The sequence below is a fragment of the Ursus americanus genome, chromosome 5 (assembly GCF_024610735.1).
Source record: "Ursus americanus isolate L20-20 chromosome 5, mUrsAme1.1.p, whole genome shotgun sequence".
Classification (NCBI taxonomy): domain Eukaryota; kingdom Metazoa; phylum Chordata; class Mammalia; order Carnivora; family Ursidae; genus Ursus; species Ursus americanus.
Genome location: NC_142131.1, coordinates 376,950 through 399,670, shown reverse-complemented (window position 1 = coordinate 399,670; position 22,721 = coordinate 376,950). Strand labels below are relative to the sequence as shown.

The 22,721-nt window shown below is 50.0% G+C and overlaps 2 protein-coding genes across 7 annotated transcripts in view; one reads left to right on the top strand and one right to left on the bottom strand.

Moving 5' to 3' along the window:
- Positions 1-11,850, top strand: part of DCP2 (decapping mRNA 2) — a 66,607-nt gene extending 54,757 nt beyond the window's left edge. For 3 of the 4 annotated variants that reach the window (XR_006776173.2, XR_006776172.2, XR_006776169.2), the window contains one exon: positions 25-171. The gene's annotated coding sequence lies outside the window, so the exon portion shown is untranslated. Of the gene's footprint in view, positions 1-24; positions 172-8,260 lie in introns of those variants that run through there. The other variant, XR_006776170.2, reaches the window with a different exon arrangement.
- MCC (MCC regulator of Wnt signaling pathway) overlaps positions 757-22,721 on the bottom strand; it is a 375,394-nt gene continuing 353,429 nt past the window's right edge. For all 3 annotated transcript variants that reach the window (XM_087861917.1, XM_045777293.2, XM_045777291.2), the window contains 3 exons: positions 20,401-20,501; positions 7,806-7,928; positions 757-6,085 (listed from right to left, as the gene is read on the bottom strand). In XM_087861917.1, coding sequence (XP_087718043.1) covers positions 5,905-6,085; positions 7,806-7,928; positions 20,401-20,501 — 405 coding nt within the window. In that variant the 3' untranslated portion in view covers positions 757-5,904. The remainder of the gene's footprint in view (positions 6,086-7,805; positions 7,929-20,400; positions 20,502-22,721) is intronic.

Genomic DNA, 22,721 nt, shown 5'->3' with positions numbered 1-22,721 from the left:
TGTTACTGTTACTTGTTATCATAGGTTCCAACTTACTCATATTTTGTCTGTCTCTCTTTGGACCAATAAAAAATGACAAGTATGAGATAAAGGCATGTTTATATGATGGGAAGAACTATTGAAAGAGTGTCTCTGCAAAAGTGAAAATAAAGAACCGGTATGTATTCTCCATCTCAAACACTTAACAGTTTGGTTATTGGTTCAAAGCAAAATTGGTTAGATAATATACAATCCAGTAATTCTTAAACAGTTGTTCTTGAACCAGGCTTTCTAAATAGAATATGTAAGTCCTTGGATCATGGGAGAAATACATTCTTCTCCACTACAAACCTCAGCTATATAATTATTTTCATTTAAAATTTTAAGAGGGGGACCAGGATGTTACACCTTGCTTTCATGTTGAGAGCTGACCACATTTTGCAGGAAAACATTGTTCCTCTAATAGACATGTTGCAGAGCTCCGTGCCATCTTCTTTGTAGTCATGTGTGACTTCCTTGTACTTCCCCGATTATATTGTTTCCCTGATTTTTTCAAAATGAAAAAAGATTTTTCAATAGATAACTTCCCATTCATGCCAAATTTTAAAAGGCAGCCAAATAGGTGATAAATGAGGGTTCTGTGGCTGTCTTGACCATGATAATATAGTGTCTTCTGGTCCCCAGCTTTGACTAGGGCTTTCAGTTTAATGTGAAGCAGTACAGGTTTGCAGAAGGACAGTCCTGTCACCCTTTAATGAACACAGTTGAAGTACATCATGGAATTAGAAATATTTATTCAGAATATAAGAATGTTTGTAAAATATTATAAATGTCTCTGTATAAATAAATGGAGTTCTTCTTAAACAATTCTATATCAAATAACACAAAGTAGCTATTTTACAGCAGCTAAAACTAAAGGCATCTGGAAACATTTTAAAGCATACAAGTGAAGAATCTAAAAAATTACAAGGTATAGTACAGTGTTAAGGGGAAACTTTAAAATGAGACTTTTCAGTACAAACAGAATACTGACAGATGCAAACTTAGTCCCATGTGCTTTAGTAACTGACAGTACATTCAGGCAGGTTCTTCTAATTCAAGTGGTTTAAAAGGAGCACATTTTCAAATAATAGGAAACTTAAATCTCATGCAAAGTACGTCTTGATAATGTGTCTAGAAACTGATTAGGAATAGAAAAGTGAACGTGTGTCATCTTTGCATTAGGTTCAAACAGAAGATTAGTAGGGGCTCTCATTCATTTGGCAGTCGTGACACGAGCACTCAGTGAATTCTGTGAGTTCTACAAACAACATTTTCCACATGGATTTGATTTGCAGAAAGTGCAAAAGTGAAAGTTACAGCAAGAACTAACTAAAAGCAGGTCATTGGTGTGAATGTGGGGGAGTTTGTGTGTAGCTTGCTGCTTCATTCTGCTGAGCTGGTATTTCAGATGATCAGTGGGTAAGTGATTTCTAGCAGCCTCGACTATGGAAAAATCAAGCACTGTTAGTCAAGGATCTAGTTACTCAACAGCAGTTGCTGTTACGGGGCAGAATGATTTCTTGTCTCGGCCACATGCAAGAGCTCACTTGCATTTGAGTAGAGAATTTATCCAATATAACTCTTAATCAAAAATGCAACCATTGTATGTGCAACAGTCTTCCTCTATACAGGAATTGGTAAAACAAGAATGCAGGTCCAGCTGCTTTTCAGCTTGTATTCTTTTTCCACTTGCTTGTATTTTAACAGCCATCGAGTGCTCAGTGACGATACGGTGGCAGCAGCCAGCATTACATTGGTAGTTCTGGGTCCAGTTCTAAAAAGTCAATGCTTGGCAGCCGAAGACATGTATCTACTAGTGAATCACATGTAATCAGTTAGAAAGTAACTAACTTCAAGTGTGTGAAACGGGGAACTTCAGAAGGCCACAGATTCACAGCTAACTTCAGCGTGGCCTACAGAAACACAAGGTTTCCAGGGACCAGAATAGGATTCGGATAAATAGGTGTGCAGCAAGTATCATTTCTTGTCAGGCCATTCCAGATAAATAGAAAAATATTTGCTATATGATTTTTTTAATACTATTGTTCTACAAAGCTGTCACTGCAGAAAAAAACCTCAAAAATGTTACTTATCCCCCCCTCCCTAAAAACCTTGGCAACCCTATCAACTGCACCCTCATTCAATTCAATTCAGAAATATCATCAGAATTCTTTCCCTTTTGGCCTCCAAAAATTTTCTATCATCTCTGCTGCATCTAGAAATACAGGTACAGCTGTAAACTTAGCATGAACTTTTCACTTTACATAGTTTCATGGATGAGCCGTAACTCCCAGTTAGGCGTTTGCAAATGTCTTAAAAGTTTTGGGGATCCTTTGGGTGTTTTCTGTAGTTCCTGATGTCTTTCTCACTACTTAAAATACGAGCATGATACCCCAAACTCTCTTGAGAGCTTTAAGCTAATTGAGAGAGTTTAAAAATCATTGCAGGATAACTGTAGCGGGCTGCAGGAACACCTTCAGAAGGGAACAGGCAACTCTGGAGGTTCCTAACTCATGCCAGTGGCCTAGTCCGGTCCAGATGAGGTAAAACCATGGGGTGTTTTTTTCTTTTAAAATAATGGAATCAATGTGCAGGTAGGAACTAGGAGATTTTCATATAGTTTCAAGTTTTTTTTTAGGATGAGGCCAGTAAGGATTTTACTACTTTAACAGTTTTTAAGAAGAAATCATATAGGCTCTAATTCGGACTGCCTTTCTGGAGTAGTTAGAATGTCAAGGCTCTAATTTAAAGTTCTCTGAGATCCCTGTAAAGTATTGCTGCCGGCTCAGAGGAAGACTTAGCAACAAGTGCAAGCATCTTAAAGGAGAATTAAGCAGTTATGCTTAACTGGCACTTAATTTTTTATTAACCTAACATTCCAGTTTCAGGCAGCTTGGATGTTACCTTCAGAAAGCGGACGTGCTTGTAGATGAGCATGAATCAGAAATGGCTAATTACCTGCATTGGCAATGATGAAACATCTAGTGTATGTCTGGGGCCGGAGCAGGAGAGGCAGGAAGGGCATGATCTCAGCTGTCTGATCACTTAGTATATTTAATCATAAGGAACTTTCGGTGGAAGTCTCCAGGAGGACTCTTACCACCCGCGAGTCCACAGCAGTTTCGGCAGCTGGTGCACATGGGCTTTGGCAGAACCTCGGATCAGTTGGCAGGCCCACAGACTGATGCCACTCCAGCTGCAGACGGAAGTCTCTTTCGCTATGATTTTTACCTTAATTCAGCAGTGGGAAATACACTCCAAGGGAACTGTGAAATGGATCCTTTCTCCCCATGCTGCTTCTCTAAGAGCCAGAGACGGAACAGAGAAGGTGACTGCCTAAAAGGGGTAACCATTGAGGGAAGTGGAACACAAAAACATGGAAGTCGGAAGACTTTTAACCTCCTACAAGTTAAATCAGTGTCATTGTTCACCTTTGATGGAGAGGTTAATATAAACCAGCTGCTATTTAGAAAGAAAAACTCAGGTTATAAGAAAGCATTCAGGTACGTGCATGGATTTAATCAGTGTGGTTTCAGTGGGCCCCACAATTAGCATAAACAAATGCCTGTTGGTTCACCTCCAAGAAGGATCTTGTCTTAGGGAGTATTTGAAAAATACAAGGAAAGGAAATCAACTACTGCTTTTTTTTTTTTATTCCACACATTTATAAAATAACAGTTTTTCTGGGGAAATAATAGTTTTCACCCAATCACCACATATTTAGAAGTATTACGTTGAAGTATAAATTCAAAAGGCGGCCAGGTAGGGTCAGTAATACTGGGGCTTATAATGGAGGAGCTGAGACCTCTTGGGTCTGGAAGAGTTACATGACCCTAAAGGGTGAATTTTCTTTTTACTTGGACCAACAATGGTAGACAGAAGTTAGCAGACAGGGTTCTAGTCCTGGGTCAGCTATACTTTTCAGTGTTGGTGAAGATGAAAGCTGTTTTGATATCTGTTCAGTCCATAAACATCTCCCTCGGCAAACTGGAAAAATGGGGAAAACCAGTATTTTGTCTTTTAAACTTTTCTTTGCACATAACTTTTTCAGTCACATTTTCCTTATGACAAAATGAAACTTTTCCCAAAGTAAAAATTGACTTAAAAAAAAAATCACAAGAACCAACTTTGACTAAATGGTAGATTCGTAACAGAAACAGGAGCCAGTGGGCACTTTCACAGTGATCTAAAGCAGCCAAAAGCTGCCTTCCAGACTGATAACGGTTTTTTTTGGTTTGGGGTGGCTTTTTGGGGAAGATGGGCAGCCTTAATGCTGGCCTTAGAAAGAAGGGTGGTTGCTTTTGGGAGAGAACTGCTGCAGCTGCTCTGCCCTCCAGGGCGGTGGCCGGAGTGGCCTCCATTGTACAGAAAGCTGAGGACCTTGTATCAGGTTGTCCGAAAGCAGATCTTCAGGTCATGGACATTGGGACTCTCATGTGGTGACCTGGTCACAAAACTTTGGGGATATAATTCTTGGGGGGACTGCGGGTGGCTCTTCAAGTACTACAGAATGAAAGGCAAGTGGTCCTTTAAAATGCATCAGGGTAGGCTAACTATAGAAGAACTGAAAGGCAGGCAACGGAATAATGAATTTAAGATGGAAGGCTTCCTGAAAGAATTCAGGTACTTTGGTCCTGGCCCAGCCCTGTCAGCATTTTGCTTGAAATTTAACCTGTTTAAGTACCATATACTAACCACCACTTTGGGGGAGGGGGGGCTGCAGGATAAAAGGAGGCCTCGGCGACCACTCCTTCGCCCCCTGCCTTTCGTAACAGCAGGAGTGAAGTCTCGAACTGGTGGTTCAGTAGCCGTCTCTTAAATAGGTGGGATCAGCGTGCAGAACACTCAGTGTCCTGCCTCTTGCCCTTAGAGAACTAGAGGCAGGTCTAGAGCTACGTAGGTACTCCTGTGGATGAATTTTGATTGATGCAGAACAGCAACTATGTGGTGCCCTGGGGTGGGCGAAAGTACTGCCAGTGCTCCTCTGCTCTTGAAACTCCGGATAAAATTCTAGTTCCAATGTACGTACCAACAGGATCATCTCAGCTCTAAGTCTTGGCTTTACTAAGGCTCCACTGGGAGGAAAATCCCACAGTCAGAAGAAAGTACCCTTCCAGCCCCGCCTCCACAGTGAGAGGTGAAAGAAGTGCTCATTCTCCCAAACAGTTGTTCAGGCGTAAGCCCTGGGGTTGCTGTCCCTGTAACTTCGAATGTATCTGGGACTCTAAGCCTATGTCCCATCCCCCTGTAATCTACTTCTCAGAGCACCTCTGAGTGACAGCCTGGGTCTCAGAGCTGGTGCGTGGGTCCCGAAAACCAAAGCCTGGTTGTAGTAAGCAAATCAGCAGTTCTAGAGGCTGAAGACACACCCCGTCTGCACTCCCACACGTGTCCGTGTTTATCCCTGAAGAACAAAGAGAAGAAACTGGGGATGACAGGTCCAGTCACTACCAAAAAGAGAAGGGAAGAAGCGACAATCTTACAAAACAAATGCCAAGGGTACCACTGCTGCACAGGCTCCATAGTGGAACGCGTGGGAGAGTGGCCGCCCGTGCGGGAGGCAGAAGCAAGGCCTCCCGAGCGTGGCGCACAGAGCGGGTCTTTACACGCTGGCCATGGGCCCAGAGGGGAGGAACAGAATCCTCTGGCTAGAGTCTGCACGGTGTCACCAGGCCACTTGTCCCTGGAGCTGAGTCCGTGGCACCAGGCCACTTGTCCCTGGAGCTGAGTCCGTGGTACTCCACGGTGCAGGCGCTGACCTACCTGCCAACCTCGTCTTTTGTCACTCTCCCACCAGGTGCTCCGGCTCCCGGGGCCCGTCTCTGCCCGGTGACCCGCCAGAGTTCAGCTTCCGTAGGCAGAGCTTTGGCACGCAAGTGCCGGTTAAAGTGAAGTCTCGTTGGTGTGCGGCCTGGAGTTCTCCTCCTCCAGCAGAGCTATTCTTTGCTTGAGCATCCTCACTTGGGTCTCGTGTCTCTCCACCATGGCCATCATCTGAGACTCCAACTTCTTCAGTTTGTTCTGATGCTTCTTCTTTGCTTTTTCATAGGCAGCCACCAGATTGCTGTGTGGGAGCGGGGGGAGGGAGAAGGAAGAGTCATCTGAGCAGTGTGGAGACACACACTGTCCTGTCTGCTGGGTAAACAGGTCCAGCGAGGTCACTCAGCCTCTACAGAATTGAAATCAAGTATTCAGCACTCGTGGCCATTCACCTGTTGGCTTACATACAGTTCGTTTCCATGCTAGAGGCTTGTCCCTAATCTCTTAGGAAGGGTGTAAACCAAAAACCCAGACTAGCCACATCCAAAATAGGTAAGCGAAAAGGCAGGTGAATTCCAGAAATCTGCCATTTAAATACAAGTAATGAGGGGGCGTCTGGGTGTCTCAGTCCGTGAAGCATCTGCCTTCAGCTCAGGTCATGATCTCAGGTCCTGGGATCGAGTCCCGCACGGGTTCCTTGCTCAGTGGGGAGCCTATGTCTCCCTCTGCCTGCTGCTCCCCCTGCTTATGCGTGTGCTCGCTCTCTGACAAAATCTTTTAAAAATAAAGTGATAAGCCTGTTTGTTGTCCATGGCTGCCTGCAACAGACGGTCCAGTCTAAGTTACCAGGAGTATTCCTCAAGCCCTGCAGTCTTAAGTGACCTCGCCTAGGAGGAGGGCAGAGAGGCTCTGATGACTTTACGCTTTGGGCTGGTGGAATGTGGAGCACAAGGCCATCAGCTAATGCTGCCAGCCAAACCAGCTTATTCTCTAAGCCTCGCTGAACTGCCTCCCTGAAAGCCTGCTGGGAAGAGAGCAGGGAGTAAGCCCAGGGCCCGTAAGTTCTAATGCCTGCTCTGGGCCAGAAGAGCAGCCCAGTCCCTTCCATGTGCAGTTAGGTCCTCCCAGCGTGGTCTGAACACTGACTCTCTGGGATTCCCAAAACCCTCTCAGGAGAGGGGCCTTGGATATCCTTTACCTCAAGTCCCTGTGAAGCCAGGTGTTCCCGATTTATTTCACAACAGTGTATTGCCCGTAGAAGTGGAGGTGCGAATCTAGCTGCCTTCTGTTAAACCAGACGTTAAAGAGATTTGCAGATTGTAAAAACAGTGCCACTTTTCTAATTATCTTCTTGGAAAATAGTTTTTTAAATAAATGCCAATGGTATTAATGTGACCAATGTATTATTATTATTTTGAAATTTTTTTGGCAAACAAAAACTTTCAAAAATTTGTCTCGGTTTTAGTTTCTAAAGTGAGATTTATCAATAGATAAGTAATTTATTAGAACAAAGTCCTTTGGGTTCCTCAGTGTTTTATGAGCATAAAGGGGTCCTGAGCCCAAAAGCCTGGCTCAGTTGGTAGTGTAACTCTTAATCTTGGGGTCATGAGTTAGAGCCCCATGTTGGGGGCCAGAGTTTACTTTAAAAGTAAAAACTGTTGCTCATATAAAAGTTCTATAGCCAATTTTGCTTGGCAAATGTTGGCTTAAACACCATCTTTTTTTTTTTTTTTTTTTTTAAATTGTATGACTTCAGAACCTTCGCTGTAGGAATTGTTAAGGGGACCGTAGTATGCTGCATTTCTCAAGCATATCTGGCCCAAGGACAGGCCTTTACTAATAAGCATTTCTTAGTTTTCTATGAAACACTCTGGGAAATGATGCTTTAGGGAAGGCCAGGCCTGGGGTGGGGTGGGCTGGTGAGGACTTTCCATTCCCTAGAGCTGGCTCCCAGCAATTAAGGAAATGCCCTCCCTGGTGTAGGAGTCCAGGCACCATTGGGAATCCGTAAATGGAGACTTTACCTGTTGGCTCGCTTTAGGTCATTCACAAACTCTGCTGATTGCTGGTGTCGGATTTCACTGCTCTTGGTCAGTCTTTCCAAGGCGCTCACCAACTCTTGAACTCGGGCCTTTAACTTCTTTTCTCTGTATGGAGGAGACACAAAGCGTGCCTGGAGTAACTTGACAAGATCAGGGCGGTGGCTGTTACCCTGGAAGCCATGGCAAAGAGGAGGAGGGTTGAGCTTGCCAAGCCAAAAGGCATGTGTGAAAAGGAAGGTACTGGAGGTACCTAGAGGTCCCCTCAGGTCCAGAACATCTCACCCCTGCATTCTTGAAGGCTGATAAGGGCCCTTAAGAGAGCTCCGATCGCAGTACACGTCACAAAGGAACAAGACAGGCGGTTGTAGCCGTCCAGATGAGGAACGAGTACAGCTGGACCACAAAATCTAATCTGAGTTCCACACCCCCTTTTCCAGGTGTGCTAATAAACATCTCTTGAATCACTGAGAACAGAAACCTCTGGTCTGGCAGCCTACCTTGGACAAGTCCCGACTCCGTGAATCAACACGATCCTACTTTGCAAAAATAAAAACCAGTAGTGATGGAGCAGAAATTGATACTCTGATTTTAAAGGTCCTTGGTTCCCGCTTTAAAGTATTTAGATTAGATTTGCACTTTGACAACCTCCCTTCCCCAAGGCTTCAAGTTCCTTGGGCTCTTTACTGCTGGGGTAAGCCAAAGTCACTGACTTAGGGTTCAGTTCCAGGAGGTTTCTAGTGTCCAGCGCGCTTCCTGTCTTCCTCTGACTCCTTCGAGCATAAGACCTGGGCAGGGAAACACTCATGAGCGCCCTTCCTCAAGAGGCCCCCCTGTCACAGGGACAGTGTCACTGCAGCATCACAGGGCCCTGTGCAGCACAAATCGGCTCGTTATTTGTCAGAGGGCGGGAGAGAACGCACGTGTGCGAGCGAGCGCACCAGCAGGGGGAGCTGCAGGCCCAGGGAGAAGCAGGCTCCTGCTGAGCAGGGACCCTGACGAGGGGCTCCATCCCAGGACCCCGGGATCATGACCTGAGCCAAAGGCAGACGCTTGACCAACTGAGCCACCCAGGCGCCCCCAATCTGCGGGCTCCCCCAGTGGCATGTAGGCTCTGAGGTGGTGAAGACCTTACCCAAACATATCCCCAGTGCTGAGCAGCGCGCCCAGGTGACAGCTTCTTGGTGACAATAGTTGTTAAAACAGCTTCTGAACAACTCCCTGATTCTTTGGAGCATCACAAGAAACCAGATTTATGGAAGAAATTCCTCTAGAAATGATTCATGAGTATGAGGAATGTACTTGAGCACAGCTGCTTTGGAAGGCAGTCTGCAAGGATCTAGCAAAATAAAAAAAAATGAACCTATCTCTTGCCGAGGCAACCTGATTTCCAGAAATTTTTCTCACAGTACTTCAGTATTGGTTACAACATCTAAGAATGGGAGTCAGGCAACCGGTTAGATTCAGCAAGGTATAATGGTTCCACTGAACTACTCTGCAATTATTTAAAAAAAACAAAAACAAACAAAACGCCTCGGATCAACATGCACCGGCACCAGAAAAGTGTCTGCTGTATTATCAAGTGAAAAGGGTGACTTCTACTGGGTGCCAGTTTTGCAAAAACAACTAAAAATCGGAGTGTGAATGCTGACCTACCCGAACAGCAGACCAGAGAGCTGCCCACCGACCCCCAATGGTGACCCCTGGAGGGAGCAGACTGAAGGCTTTCATGTTCTACTTTACTCACTTCTGCATCGCTTGAAGGTTTTACAATTTTGTATGCTTTTTGGGAAGTCTGTGAGAGCCAGACTCAGTGGTTCCGCTTCCTGTAGGAGGGCTAAGGGGGGGTGACCCCCCAGGTGGAGGGCTCTCAGATGTTCAGAGGGTTCAGCCTGCCTGGCCTTTCAAATATCTTTTACATTTCTGCCTCCAGCTACTGTGAGCGCAAGTCAAGCTTTTCAAGCTCATTAGTGAAAGAATTGCAACACAAAAATCTAGTCCTGCTTTTGTGAGTGAGGATGGAGAGAGAACGATCTTTTTAAAGGAAACCTAACAACCAGCTCTAAGTCCCAGGACTCCGGATTCCTCAGCGAATCCTCCCACCTGCCCCAAGGAAGCCAGAGCCACTGCAGAGGAATTCCTGAGGAATGTGGGTCTCCCCTGGGCCCTAGCAGTCACCAGGAAATCCCCGATCTGCTTGCATTTCCTACTGAAATCCAGAGAGGGAACATTTCCTAGCAGAAGTGAGAAGTGTCTTGGGACGGTGGGGCCCTACAGACATCCCTCCGTTGCAGAGGGAGGGCTAGGAAAACAGGAAAGAGTTCTCCCCCTCCCCTCTGGCTATTAAGAATGGGGAAGGGGTTATTTGTCCTCGATTTTGTTACTGTTTCTTTTCTTTTTCATTCTAAAGTTATATTAACAGTGTAAAGGGAAAAAAGAAAATGGTGAAGAGAATTTAAAATGTCACCATGAAGTCAGTAAATTCAAAACAAAAACTGCCCAGAGCAGCACCCCTCCCCCCACCCATTACATCCACACCACCAGCAGAGTACAGAAATCCCAGCCTCACCACGAAACAAAGGGTTCCTTTGCCCAGTACCCAGGCCCCTGGGGGACAGGAGGGAGCTTTCCAGACCTGGCAGGCTCCAATGGGGGACGGAACCCAGGAAGACAGGAGAGGCCCTCAAAGACCCTGCCCCACCCCCTCGGGGTGGGGAGCACGCTGGGAGCTGAGAACTACCCCCAAGAGCTCCCTGGGCCTCAGGAAGGAGACCGAGGTGCACTGGTCTGTACAGTGCCCAGGACCGAACTAAGACGCTGATATATTTAACAATATAAAGACGACGAGGCCAAACCTCAAACCTAAACCTAAAACGTGGGTTACTTTACCTGTTTCCATCTGAGTGAGGCCTCCAATGAGCTCATCGACTGAAACTCTACAAACTACTTTGAAGGACAATGAAAGAGGACTTTACCTCCATTTTGAACTTAGTCTGTACTTTTTTTTTTTTTTTTTAGTCTGTACTTTTTAACTAAGTTTTTCTTTCGAGCTTCTCTCTCAACTCAGGCAGAAGACCAATGGGCAAAGCATCCCCTTGAAGGGAACCGAAACTACCCCCTCAAAAGCAACAACGCCTGCCCTGAGCCAGCAAGACCCGGCATGACCGACCCCAAGTCTGTGATCAACCTTGACTGCCCAGCTGCACGTACACACGGACCTTTGTCCCACCTTTTCCTTAATATGAACGTAGGCCTGTTTTCAGCACTTGGGAGGCAGTATTTGAGACATTAGTCCCCGTCTTCCTGGTGTTGGCCACACTGAAATAAATTCCTGTGTCACCACTTGTCCCCCTGCCTTCCGATGTTGTGGGGGCGAGTGGTGGAACCTGGTGTTTGGGACCCCTGCGCCCCAGCGACACTGCACACCCGCACCCCCAGGACGGCAGCACCGGCCATGGCGGCTGGTCCGCACTTGGCCGTGCTGGTAGTGTGAATACGCACCAAAATTTGAAGACTTGATATGAAAAAAGAATAAAATAATGATTACATGTTGAAATGGTATTTTGGATGTACTGGGCTAAACACGTTATTTTTTTGTTTCAAACGTGGTTACTAAAAACGTACAGTTAGCCACGTGGCTTGCACGTGTGACCTGCGTTCTACCCCCAGGGGGCAGCGCGGCCCCGGAGCGCGGCAGGCAGCACCGCACCAGGCCTGGCCCTGGACTCCGCCGCAGGAGGGTTGGGGGGAGGCCCCGAACCGCAGCTTGAGAAGCACCCAGGTGATCCTAACTACCGAGCAAACTGGGGAAACTGGTAAATCAAAGTGTTCTTCACCTGGTGCTGTGGATGGACCACATGTGTCTTGGAGAAGGCCCTGGATCCGAATGCGAAATTACACGCAGGGGCACACTTTCTGGTCTAACCGCTTTCCTCAGTTTCTCAAAGGTCGACTGGGATACGAATCCAGGTCACCTTGGAACCTCAACCATTCATGTCCTGTTCCTTCTATAGACGTTTCTAGTTCTAATTTTCTTGGCCTTCAGCTGAGAAACATGTACAGTTTGTCTAGATAAATAAGGCTAACGCAAGCACCTTCCGGCTCACACGAGGACGCGAGTCAACGTGAAACCCTACCCCTTCCATTCGCCCCTGCCACGCGGTGTTTTCTGCAGTGCCCAGAACGGCATTATCCCTTCCTTTTTCCCCGTGTCTGACTCAGGCACACCCGCCCCCAGCAGCAGGTGAAAAGTCACTGTGGGGTCCCACTCACACGGTGCAAGCCCCTGGCACGGCCCTGCGTGTGCAGTTGCAGGGCCTCCCGCTCCACCAAAAACGAGGGTTCTTCCTGCTTCCCAAGGGTCCTGTAAACCTCACTCTGACCACACAGCCAGGGGGGCGGTCTTTATCTTCAATGTCAGCCCCGTAAGTGGTGGGGTACCTGCACGCGGGGTCCGGGAGGTGCCCGGCAGGGCTCTTGGGCCTCCTGTGAGGGGGGTACGCTATCCCCAAAACGAAAAGGCGGGGGCCAGACTGTAATCACAAACCTAAATGTGGCAGGCACTGGGGGAGCAAAGGGCAAGGGGCTTTATGGCCACCAGGACACCTGCACGGGCATCATCAGCCCAAACCACGGGAGGCGCGGCCACGCGGCCACAGGGCCACATGGCCCGCAATCACTCAGTAATTGCTGGAGAGACACAAGGAGTCATGGCGGGAATCATCTGGGAGTGTGGTTCCTCTCTCCCTCGCCTTCTACTGCTTAACACCAGTGGGCTTGTCACCACTGGCACGGCTCCTCAGGCAGCCCGATCTCCTACGCTGCTGTTCTGTTGGACCCTCACTTCCCTGCCCGCACCTTCCCCTCCTCCTCTCTTCCTTCCTCACCTGCACTCCCAAGTGCCCGCACTGCAGCTGCACCAGCCGTCCGTCCGGCTTCTGCACGGATCCTGGCTTGCGCCGCCTCAGAATCCCCGAGTGTGGAGGACGTGGGCTTGGACTTGCCTCTCTCCGTTCCCACCAGTCCCATTCCCAAGACTAACGACATGCTAGAAGCTTCCACTTCTTTATCTCCAGGCCCTCCCTTGGATCTCTGGACTTGTCTATTTGACATCTCAGCTTAACAGGTGTCTTCTATTTAACACACCTGGAGCAGGACCTTCCAGAGGACCCCTGCAGCCCACCCTTGCTCCCGTCAGCAGACAGCAACACTGCTGTCCAGCAGCCGATGCGTCTTCAGTAAGCCCAACCCCTCCCTCTCCCGGGCCTCCACCTCCGCTCCACAGTGTCCCCACCCACCAAGTGTCGGGAAGTTTCTGCCCCGCCACCCCGGTCCAGGCTGCCCTCGTTTCTCACCTGGGCAGCCCTGAGAGCCCACTAACTGGTTTGTCCGCCTCGCCTCTGCACCCTCGAGCCTGGTTTTCACAGAGCAGCCGGCTCATTCTTTACTATGACAGATCAGATCCTATTGTTGTCCTTCAGTGCCTTCCACCTGCACTGGGCGGGACGTCTGTGGTCTTACCGGCCCAACCTCTAAGGCCTTGCCCGACCTGACCTCTGCCTGTCCAGTCTTGGGGGTCACCCTCACCCTTGCAGGCTGGAACCCTCTCAGTCCTCAGCACACACCATGCTCTTTCCCAATGCACACCATGGACTAGCTTCCCCCTGCCTGGGATGTGCTGCTTCCACTTGGCTACCTTTCCTCCTCCTCATCTTGGCTTAAATGTCACCTCCTTGAGGAAGCCCACCCTGACTGCCCATCTGAACACATGTCCCAGGGTTATGATGTCACAGCACCCTGTCACTTCCTCCATATTATTCATTGCAATCTCTAATCTAAAAATCACCTCCACAGTGACTGCATCACATCACCCTAGTTACTTCCTTCATGGTCGTCACCGGGCTCTGCCAATACACTCATTTTCTGGAAATGCAGGCAGCAGTAACAGCGATCTCTAAGTCCTTCACAGGGATGGAATGACTGACTTCTCACCACAGCCCTTGGAGGTCAGTACTGTTAGTATTCCTCTCGTTCTCTAGAAGAGGAACTCGGGGCCCAGGTAAGAGACTTGCCAGGATGCCCACAGAACTGGGAGCCACACCAGGGGCTGTGTGCGAGCCCGAGGTCTTGGGCACCTTGCCGTGGTTCATAAAGGGGGCAGGTGCTAGAGACGTCTAGTGAAGAGCACACCCCGTGGCCCCGACGAGGGCGCCCCCGGTAGCGATGTTCCGCGGTACTGTGGGGGGTGTGGCTGTATTTGGCCCGAGTAGCAGCGAGATAATCACGACGGGCTAGCGTTTTGGCCCAGACTTCCTAAGACCCTGTTTCCTGCCCGGGAGATGCAGGCGCGTGTTCACAGGCTTGCTGCTACCTTTGCCTGCGGGGTGCTCTCCGTCGCCCTGCCTTTAAGAGATCACAGCTAAGGCCTTCTCTCTCTGAGCCTCTGGAACATGAAGGGGATGATGGAAGTGCACAGAGATCTCAGTTACCCAGGCTACGCCCAGCCTCAACCCTAGGGGTGAGCCCTGGTTTTTACTGGTGCCCTTTGGGGCCCTGGCTCTAGAGCTCTGCAAGTTATTTACGTAGGTCCATGATTTATTTACAGAACTCTAAGCACAGTTTGGGTGGTCTGACTGCCAGTATACATCAGCCAAATACGAAGAAAGTTTAATAAAACAGCACCTTTTAAAATACTGGCCTTACCACCAAAATGGTGAGACTTCTGCTTTTGATCCCTGGGGGCTCCCTCTTTCAAAGGACCCCAAGTAATTCCCTTTTCATTCCACTATGTATATGGCTCCAAAACACTATTAATCTGTAGCCGCTAATAAGAGGGGCCAACCAGCGCCATCTTTTGTCCTCTCATGGACGCATATTTCCTACAAATCTGGAAGATTTCTAGAGCTGGGCAGGTATTTGTGGAACTTGGACATGGCTTTGAACTGAGGAGGCTTGTGGTCAGCACCTGTGGGGCCACAGAGACGAGCTGGAAGACACACTGGGCGGGGGGACAGGAAAGCTTTGGGAACATGAGTGTCCTACTGGAGGGGACGAGAGGAGGGATTCACAGCTTGGGTCAGGGGCACGAAGCGAAAAGCGTGCTCCTGAAAAGATGAATATAATTTGTATTGTAAGTCAGAATTCCGAAGAAGGGGCCAATTCCAAAGTGCAGGAGGAGACGGATTAGAATTTGTTTTGGACGTGCTGTGTTCTGAAGCCCTAGCATGGTATTGGGAAGAGCTCGCTGTCCAGTGGGCAGAGAGGAACGTGGCTGAGAGACTTGAGGGAGCACTTAGAAGGAACGAAGTCATCCAAGTTGAGGTCACATACCTGGGTGAGTATGTCTCGATCCCCACCCAAAAAGGACTCCCCTTTTGCAGGGGGCGGTGGGTGAGACGAGGAGGGGAGGCTGGAACCAGGGACATGAGAAGCGGAGCAATGATGTGCTCTGTGACAGAAGGAAATTCAGGGCACAGGAGCCAAAGAAACACCAAACAAACCCACGTTACGGCACACAGATGTGAGCGCTTAGAACGGGAGGTTACGCTGTGAGGGCAGGAGCAGCAGCAAAGTGAAGTCCCCGAGGCACAAGGGAGAGCAAACGGTCGGTGTGGGTCAGGGTGGGAGGGGGCCTGTGACAGGAGGTGAGGGTGGAGAAACCGTCCGATCACACGCGTGCTAAGGAGTTTGGACACTGCTGCAAGCCACTGGAGGGTTTTACGTAACAAGGTGAGCTGGGTAGAATCCTAAAATGGCCCCCACGATTGCAGGGCCTTAATATGACACACCTTCTCCCAGTTATTCAATCCAAAACGAATCTAGGTGCTGCTGTGAGAGAATTTCGCTGATGTAATTAAGGCCCCAAACAGCTGATCTTAAGATAAGGAGATTATTCTGGGTAGACTTGACCTAATTAGATGAGCCCTTTAAAGGGGCCGGGCTCCTCCTGGAGGAGATTTAAAGCAGGCAAGGCTGGGGCGGGGGTGTTCTCCTCGCTGACTTGCAGGCTGGAGGGGGCTGGGCAGGAGCTTTGTCAGAGGCCTCCCGCGCCGAGTCACCCCAGGCCCACGGCCAGCAAGGAAACGCCATGTCAGCCCTACAACCACAAGGAAGTGACCTGCCGACAGGCAGAAGCCGAAGGCAGATTCTTCTGGCGAGCCTCAGATGAGAACGCAGCCCTACGCAGAGAAGCCGGTCGCTGTGTCCAGACTCCCGCCCATGGACACAGGACGCCATGAGCTAATAAATGGGCGTCGTTTCAAGCCACTCAGCTTGTGGTGACTTGCTACACGGCAACAGAACCCTGATCCAGGGTAACCATCAGATTGGCACTGTGCAGAGTCCCTTCGTGAGGCTGAAGGCTGCCCCCCCTCCCTGAGGCTTTCCCGGGAGCGTGTTCTGTGCTCAGGCCCCCGCCCCGCAGCCCGCTTGCCCCTTCTCCCCCAACGCCGGCTGCAAGCCCCGCCGCCTGGCTCTGAAACCTCTTTTCTTGGCTCTCGGTCGCTCCTGCTGGTGGCTGCGTCAGGGTCCACCGTCTGGAGGCATCAGGGGTCGCCTCCTGAGTGACTTGAGCACTGGTGTGGCCCCGTGGGCCGGGGGCGATGGGGGATCCCACCTGTCTGAGTCTGAGATGCTGCCCCCTGCGCCTGCCCCGTGCTGCGTGGGCCGGCTGCACATCCAGCGGGGGCCCATCAGATCTGGCGTCTCTGCTGAGACCCACCTGCCCCAGAGGTCCCCTCGAGGGGATGTGACACGTGGTCCCTCTCCAAGCAGCAGTGGCTTGTCACTCACCAGAGAGAGAAAAGGATGTCTGTGCGCTCCTCTGCTTGAAGAGTCGGGTGCATCTGGTCCCTGGACTGAGTGGCTGCTGTCACGTGTGCATTGCCTTTGGACGGCGTTTTACAGAAAGATCTGGCACACATGCAGGCACAAGTGCCCAATCCCGGTTCCCTAAAGGGCTCAGCAGAGCCCCCACGGGGCCTGCCACTAAATGCCCCGGGCCCATCCCCAGCTGGAGCAGGCTGGCCGGTCCCCCAGGGGCCGTGTGGGGCTGGAGCCAGGTCCCGATCGCCCACCCAGCGGGGTCCTGCCAGGTGCACGTGGACTCCTCTGAGGCAGTCCCCGTGTCACAAGCCCCCTTCCCAGCTCTCCCCTGTCCTCTAGCGCTGAAGAGCACAGCATCCCTACCTCTTCCCCAATATGACCGGGGGTCTGTGTGTTTGAGAAGTTTCCCCCTACCCCCAGCACTTCAGTTGCCCTCAGCACTTGGTAGACAGATGCACGGTCATGGACCAGCAGTGCAGACGTTCCCGTGTGCCCAGACCGCGCACGCTGCAGTGCACAGAGCCTTCGGGGAGCCCACACAAGGGGGCTCAGCCCACACCACTGTGAGCACCTGTGCCAGCCCCCGGCCCAGCAGAGACACTGAAGGCCCGCGGTGTCCCACCGCCTCCCTGTGTGGCCTTGCCGTCCAGTCTCCAGCCCACCCCCATCCCATGAAGAGCAGCCCCTGCCCCCCGCTGCCTCCCAAGAACAGGGCGGAGATGAAACAGCCTCTCCCCTCAGCTGCGCTCAGCCCGACGACGACGGCAGGCTACACAGACGCCCGATCGGCACAGGGAAGGCTGGTTTCCGAAAACGCTCTCAGCTGCAGGTTTACAGTTCCCTTCTCTGCTGGAAAGGTCATTCGCTGAAAGTTTACCAGGACCGAGAGCAAGAGAGGGACCAGAGGTGAAGAAGGGTTTCGTAGCACACAGCTGGTGCAGAACACAGCAAAAACTAGGCACCCCGATAAGAAAACTCCTGAGCAAAACTGGAAGCATGGTCATCCAGATGGGGTTTGATGGTAACACTGGAGCCAGTAAAGCGCATAACTGTTCATGCAAGTGGAGGGGACGAAATCAGACCAGATGGCAGTGACACAGTCCATGTGTGATTGTCTGGAGTCCTGGTTTGGTTCCAAACAGAATGCTGGGAGAAGACACACACAGGGCGGGCTGGGTAGCAAAGGCTGGGGGCCGAAGCCCAGTGAGGTAGTAGCTAGTGGGGAGACCTGCCTGGGACAGGCCGTGACCTAGAACCAGCAACCCGGACGTCATGAGGCACCGTCCTGAGGGGTTTCTCCTCAAGAAAAGACCACCACTTCGCCTGTTCCCCAAGCCCCTCTCTACCCCTGCTCTTTGCAGCCAGCATGCCCGGCCCCACGGCGCTGGTGTTTGCAGCCATCTTTTTTAAACGGAGGACTATTTCTGAAAATACAGGGCAGATTCCCTCAACTGACTTCAACCACGAGTTTGGCACTGATTTAAGACCTTCAAAGAAGATGTTAGTTCCCACTTGATTTTTAAAAATAAAAACACCCCTAGACCTCAGCTCTCAGGTGTCCAAATCATATGCCCTCATGAAATGATTATTCCAGTTCCTAGGCTATATTTACAGTATAATGATGTTATTTTCCTTTTTCCTGTAGCCCTGTGGATTCTTTCTTGGCTCCATCTATCTGGGTCTTGATTAGAAATCCATGCTAACCAACTTATGGCTGGTTACTGGAAGCCCGTGGTGACTGACAGAACAAATGAAGTCTCTCTCTGTTTAGTCAGCGGAATCTGCATCTTACTTGTGCCAGTGAAGGCCTTGGGGGTTTGGGGAATTTGAAAAACTGAGGGGCTTAGCTTACAGATACAATATCCAAATGGCTCCCAGTTGGAAGCAGGGAGTGGATCTGCATCCCATGTTTCTAGCACAGTCGAGTCATTAGGATTTGTTGAGGGCATTTTCCCTGCACTGCTTTTTCTCTTCCTGCCTCAAGCAAAGCAATTACAACTTAACCTCATGGCCAGAGGCACTGGCAATGTGAGAGAGCTATTACAGCTTGGAAGGAAAGACACCAAGGGACAGTGAGTAAATCAGGAGGGTAGCGAAGTTCCCCACAAGGCAGCCTTCCATTCACCCTCTGCTTGGAGGCCACACCGTAACAGAAACAGCCCCGGCTGGATCAGGACAGCAGACGGAGCGGCTGCTGTCACCATGCCCTCTTACCCCAACCCCCAGAAATGATGGGAAACCCATTTCTAAAAAATCCTCAAGCATGTCAAGAATGCAAGGCACACTCTTTGTGTACCAGAAACCATGACCACTCATAAAAAATGAAAGGCAGACTTTGATTCTTCTTGAAAAGGGAAACCACAACTCAAAATGCACAGGGAAGAAAGCTGCTGTAAGAGGAGGAAAGGGATTCGGAGGTGCCCCAACCACAGGTACCAGCCATGCGAACAGGAGGGGACCAGACGCTTGGGCCACATCTGCACGGACAGATGTTGTCAGCCAGGATGACAGGAAGCCCAACAGTTGGGCTTGTGACCCAAAACCAAGAGTCACAAAACTCAACTCTAAAAAGAACTTACACTTGAGGAAACAGAGTTACTACAGCAGACAGAATAACATTTTTAGAATATATATAATAAGTATCCTCAGATAGCCTCATCTTGTTAAAAAACGAAATGATAGATTTCATGACCAAAATGATAAAACTCAACATAGCCACACACCACAATGGATACAGCTAAAAACAAATTTGTGGAAAACTGAGCCAAAGAACCTTTCCAGAATGTCTAGGTGAGCTCCTGCACACTTGAAATGTTGGCTGGTTTGAATGTGAGATGTGCTGTAAGTGTAAAATATACACCAGATTTGAAGACTTAGCAAAAAGAAGAATGAAGAAGATGAGGAGGAAGAAGAAAAACTATCTTATACATCTTTTAAAAAATACTAATTACATATTGAAATGATATTTTGGATACACTGGGTTAAATAAAATAAATTTGAGTGGATTTACTGCTTTTTACTTTTTTTTTTTTTTTAAAGTACGCTCTACACTTAGTGTGGAGCCCAATGTGGGGCTTGAACTCCCAACCCTGAGATCAAGACCTGAGCTGAGATGAAGGGTCAGACACTTAACCAACTGAGCCACCCAGGTGCCCTCTTTTTACTTTTTGAATTTAACTACTAGAGAATGTGAAATTTCCTAGGTCTCTTGTGTTCCATGCCTACTGGATGCCATTGCAAAAGGATGGCGGGAGTATGCCAAGGTACGACGTGGGAGACAGATCTGACGAGTCAGCATGTTTCTCCTTGCAGAAGGAGAGGGACAAGGGAGGGGAAGAAACACTGAGACCACAGAGGAAGAATGTCCAAGGACTGAATAAGTACGAGGCCTTCTGATTGGGAAGAGCCAGTGATGTTGAAAGGAAGCGTTCCCACTAAACTTGGGAACGAGACAAAGATGACCGATCATCACCATTTAACACTGTCCTCGTCAATGCAAGAGCACAGCAAAAAAAGGCAAAGGAGGAGACATTTTCTGCTTGCAGGTGAAATGATTGCCTACATGCTCTCCCCTGCCACTCCCCTCTCAAAAGGCCTGGCACCAGCAGGCCTTCTCCGTGTTGAGCCTCCAAGGCCCAGGTAAAAGTCAGACCTGCTGGCACCTGCTCCTTTCCTGTTATGACCCATGAAGAGCTGACATGTGCAGCAAGAGAACCGGAAATACATCACTCACCGGGGTCATGGGAAGGGAGCTTACCTACGGATGGCATTGGCGAACTCCGCAGCCAGCTCGCTGTCGCTACACGTTGTCCTTAGTTCAGCCAGTGACAGAGCGGGGGAGGCGGCATCAGCACATTCCTGAGGACAGCAGACACATTCTGGTTAGCCCTGGAGCCAGGCCTGAGAGCACCTTGGAAGTGCAGGGCAGCTCTGCCCCACTTCTCTGGACCTTTGCAGGCTGGCTAGTGGACGATGGGGACTCCCAGCGTGCTCTGAGCACTCCGCCCACGTTCTCCCACTGAGTCATCGTGGTGACCCTCCAGCCTCCGGACACCTCTCTCTGCCCCACGCTCCGCCTGCCCTGCCTTCCCCACCCCTCTCCATCTTGGTCCTGCAGACCGGAGCCCCTCTGCCAGCCCGTGGGATCTGCTGAGATTCCAGCACCCTCTCTCTCTGTGCATCAGCTCCCACATGATGTTAACATTTCTTAGGAGTGCTTCAAGACAGCAGCGGCTCTGGCTCGCCCGGTGCCTCTCCGTGAACGTGTGCGGTCGTATCCGTTGCACAGAGACAGGCCCAGCTCGTTGGCTGGAGGGGAGATTTAAAGCAAGCCCTGCGCAGCCAGAGTGGATGTGCGAGCTCCCGACCTTGCCTGCCGCCTGTTTCTATAAGGCCTGCAGGCTAAGCATTGTTTGCTATTTTTAAACTCCTGACCATTTTGTGATGTGTACAAACTATATGAAATTTCAGTGTCCGTGAAGGAAGTGTTATTAGCACACAGCCCACGCCCCTTTGTGTCTGCACGGGGTCTGCTTTCACACTGCAGTTCTGGAACGGCCCAGGTCCGTACTTGCAGAGGGGCCTGTGTGACCTGAAGACCGTAAGATAATGACTGCTGTCTTCCTGACAGCGTGGCAACCCCTCCTACAGACCGCCCGCCTCATCTACCACCAAACAAGGCCAAATGAATGGCCCAGAAGGGAGATTTCACTGAAACAGTAAATGGATCTGATATTTGAAAGACAAGGTAATCAGCTTACAATAATTTCATTACCTAAACCACACAAGGTACTCTCACAAAGCTTCTTACTTGAATGTAAAAAAAAAATTTAAAAATAAAACCACCTGGCCTTTTCCATTCAATTTCTGTACTTTGAAGCCATTCCACACAGCACAGTGTTTCCCCCAGTCAAAGCAAACAGCAAGAACGAGGGGGGAATGCTCAGCTCGTGCGCTTTCTGGCAAGAACCTGGTAGGTCCGTTCCCACCACACCCTAAGAACACGCAGGCGAACACTGGAGCTCTGTCTCTCAGCTCTGTCCCGCAGTGACTGGTGACAGACTCAAATGGCTCTACAAAGATTCGTAAGGTGTTGGCGTGGAAGGGGAAACCCCATTTTCTTGAGCCCCAGATATGACCATAGGAGACTCTTTGTAGGCTGCCGCCCACCCAGACTCCCCTCCGCAGGCGCGGGCAGATGGTTTCACGGGGCCTCTCACAGTGACCTCTCCTAAGCCCAGACTGGGGCATGTGATCCCCCGCTGCAAAGCCTTCGTGATTCCTCACTGTCCTCAGGACAGCAGAGCCGCCTCCACTCTTCAGTCGATGTACGAATATTCCTCTTCCCTCTGGGTCTTGCCCTTGGCGTTCCACTGGCTTACGGGGGACTGGCTTCTCGGCCCCAACCATCTCCATCGAGCTAGCTGCCATTCCACTGGCTTTCAGTGCAGGAAACCTGTCCCAAACCTCCACGCCTGGGTTCTGTGTCGGGCCCGTGGCCTCCCGTCGTACTAGGATTGGTCCTTGGTCTTAGGTCATCGTGTTAAAATCGTCTGTTTGCCCATCAGTGTCCCTCTCTGGAACAGAAACTCCTCGAACAGCCTCTGGCACCGCAGCAGGACCGGCTCACATCTATCTCGTGAATGGGTGACAGGCAAGCACCCAGGTCTGGGGAGAGATGGCCCAGCCGGGTGCCACGAACGTGACCGTCGCCTGTGGCCTTAGACCAGCAAGTCAGCGTCTGCCCCGGGTCCTGCGCTGGAAACAACCTGGGGTTCGGAGAAGCTAGTGTTTATTAGGAACAGAAAGTACAACGCGGAATACAGAATTTCAGTACCCTGGGACGAGGGATCTAATTCTTTAGGGTCTGGAGTATTTTTTTCTCCCATGGGATATTTGGAATAATCCTGAGATATGGTATGATGGATGAGCTTAGATTCTAGAGAAAAAGACTTCTGGGCTCATGGGAGTGTGAGCCTGCTGGATGACACCACCTGTGAGCCCACGCTCTGTGACAGCCTGTGTGTGACCCAGGGCCTGCCTGCCTCCCCTGCCTCAGCAGCTTCCTGCTTCCCGTCT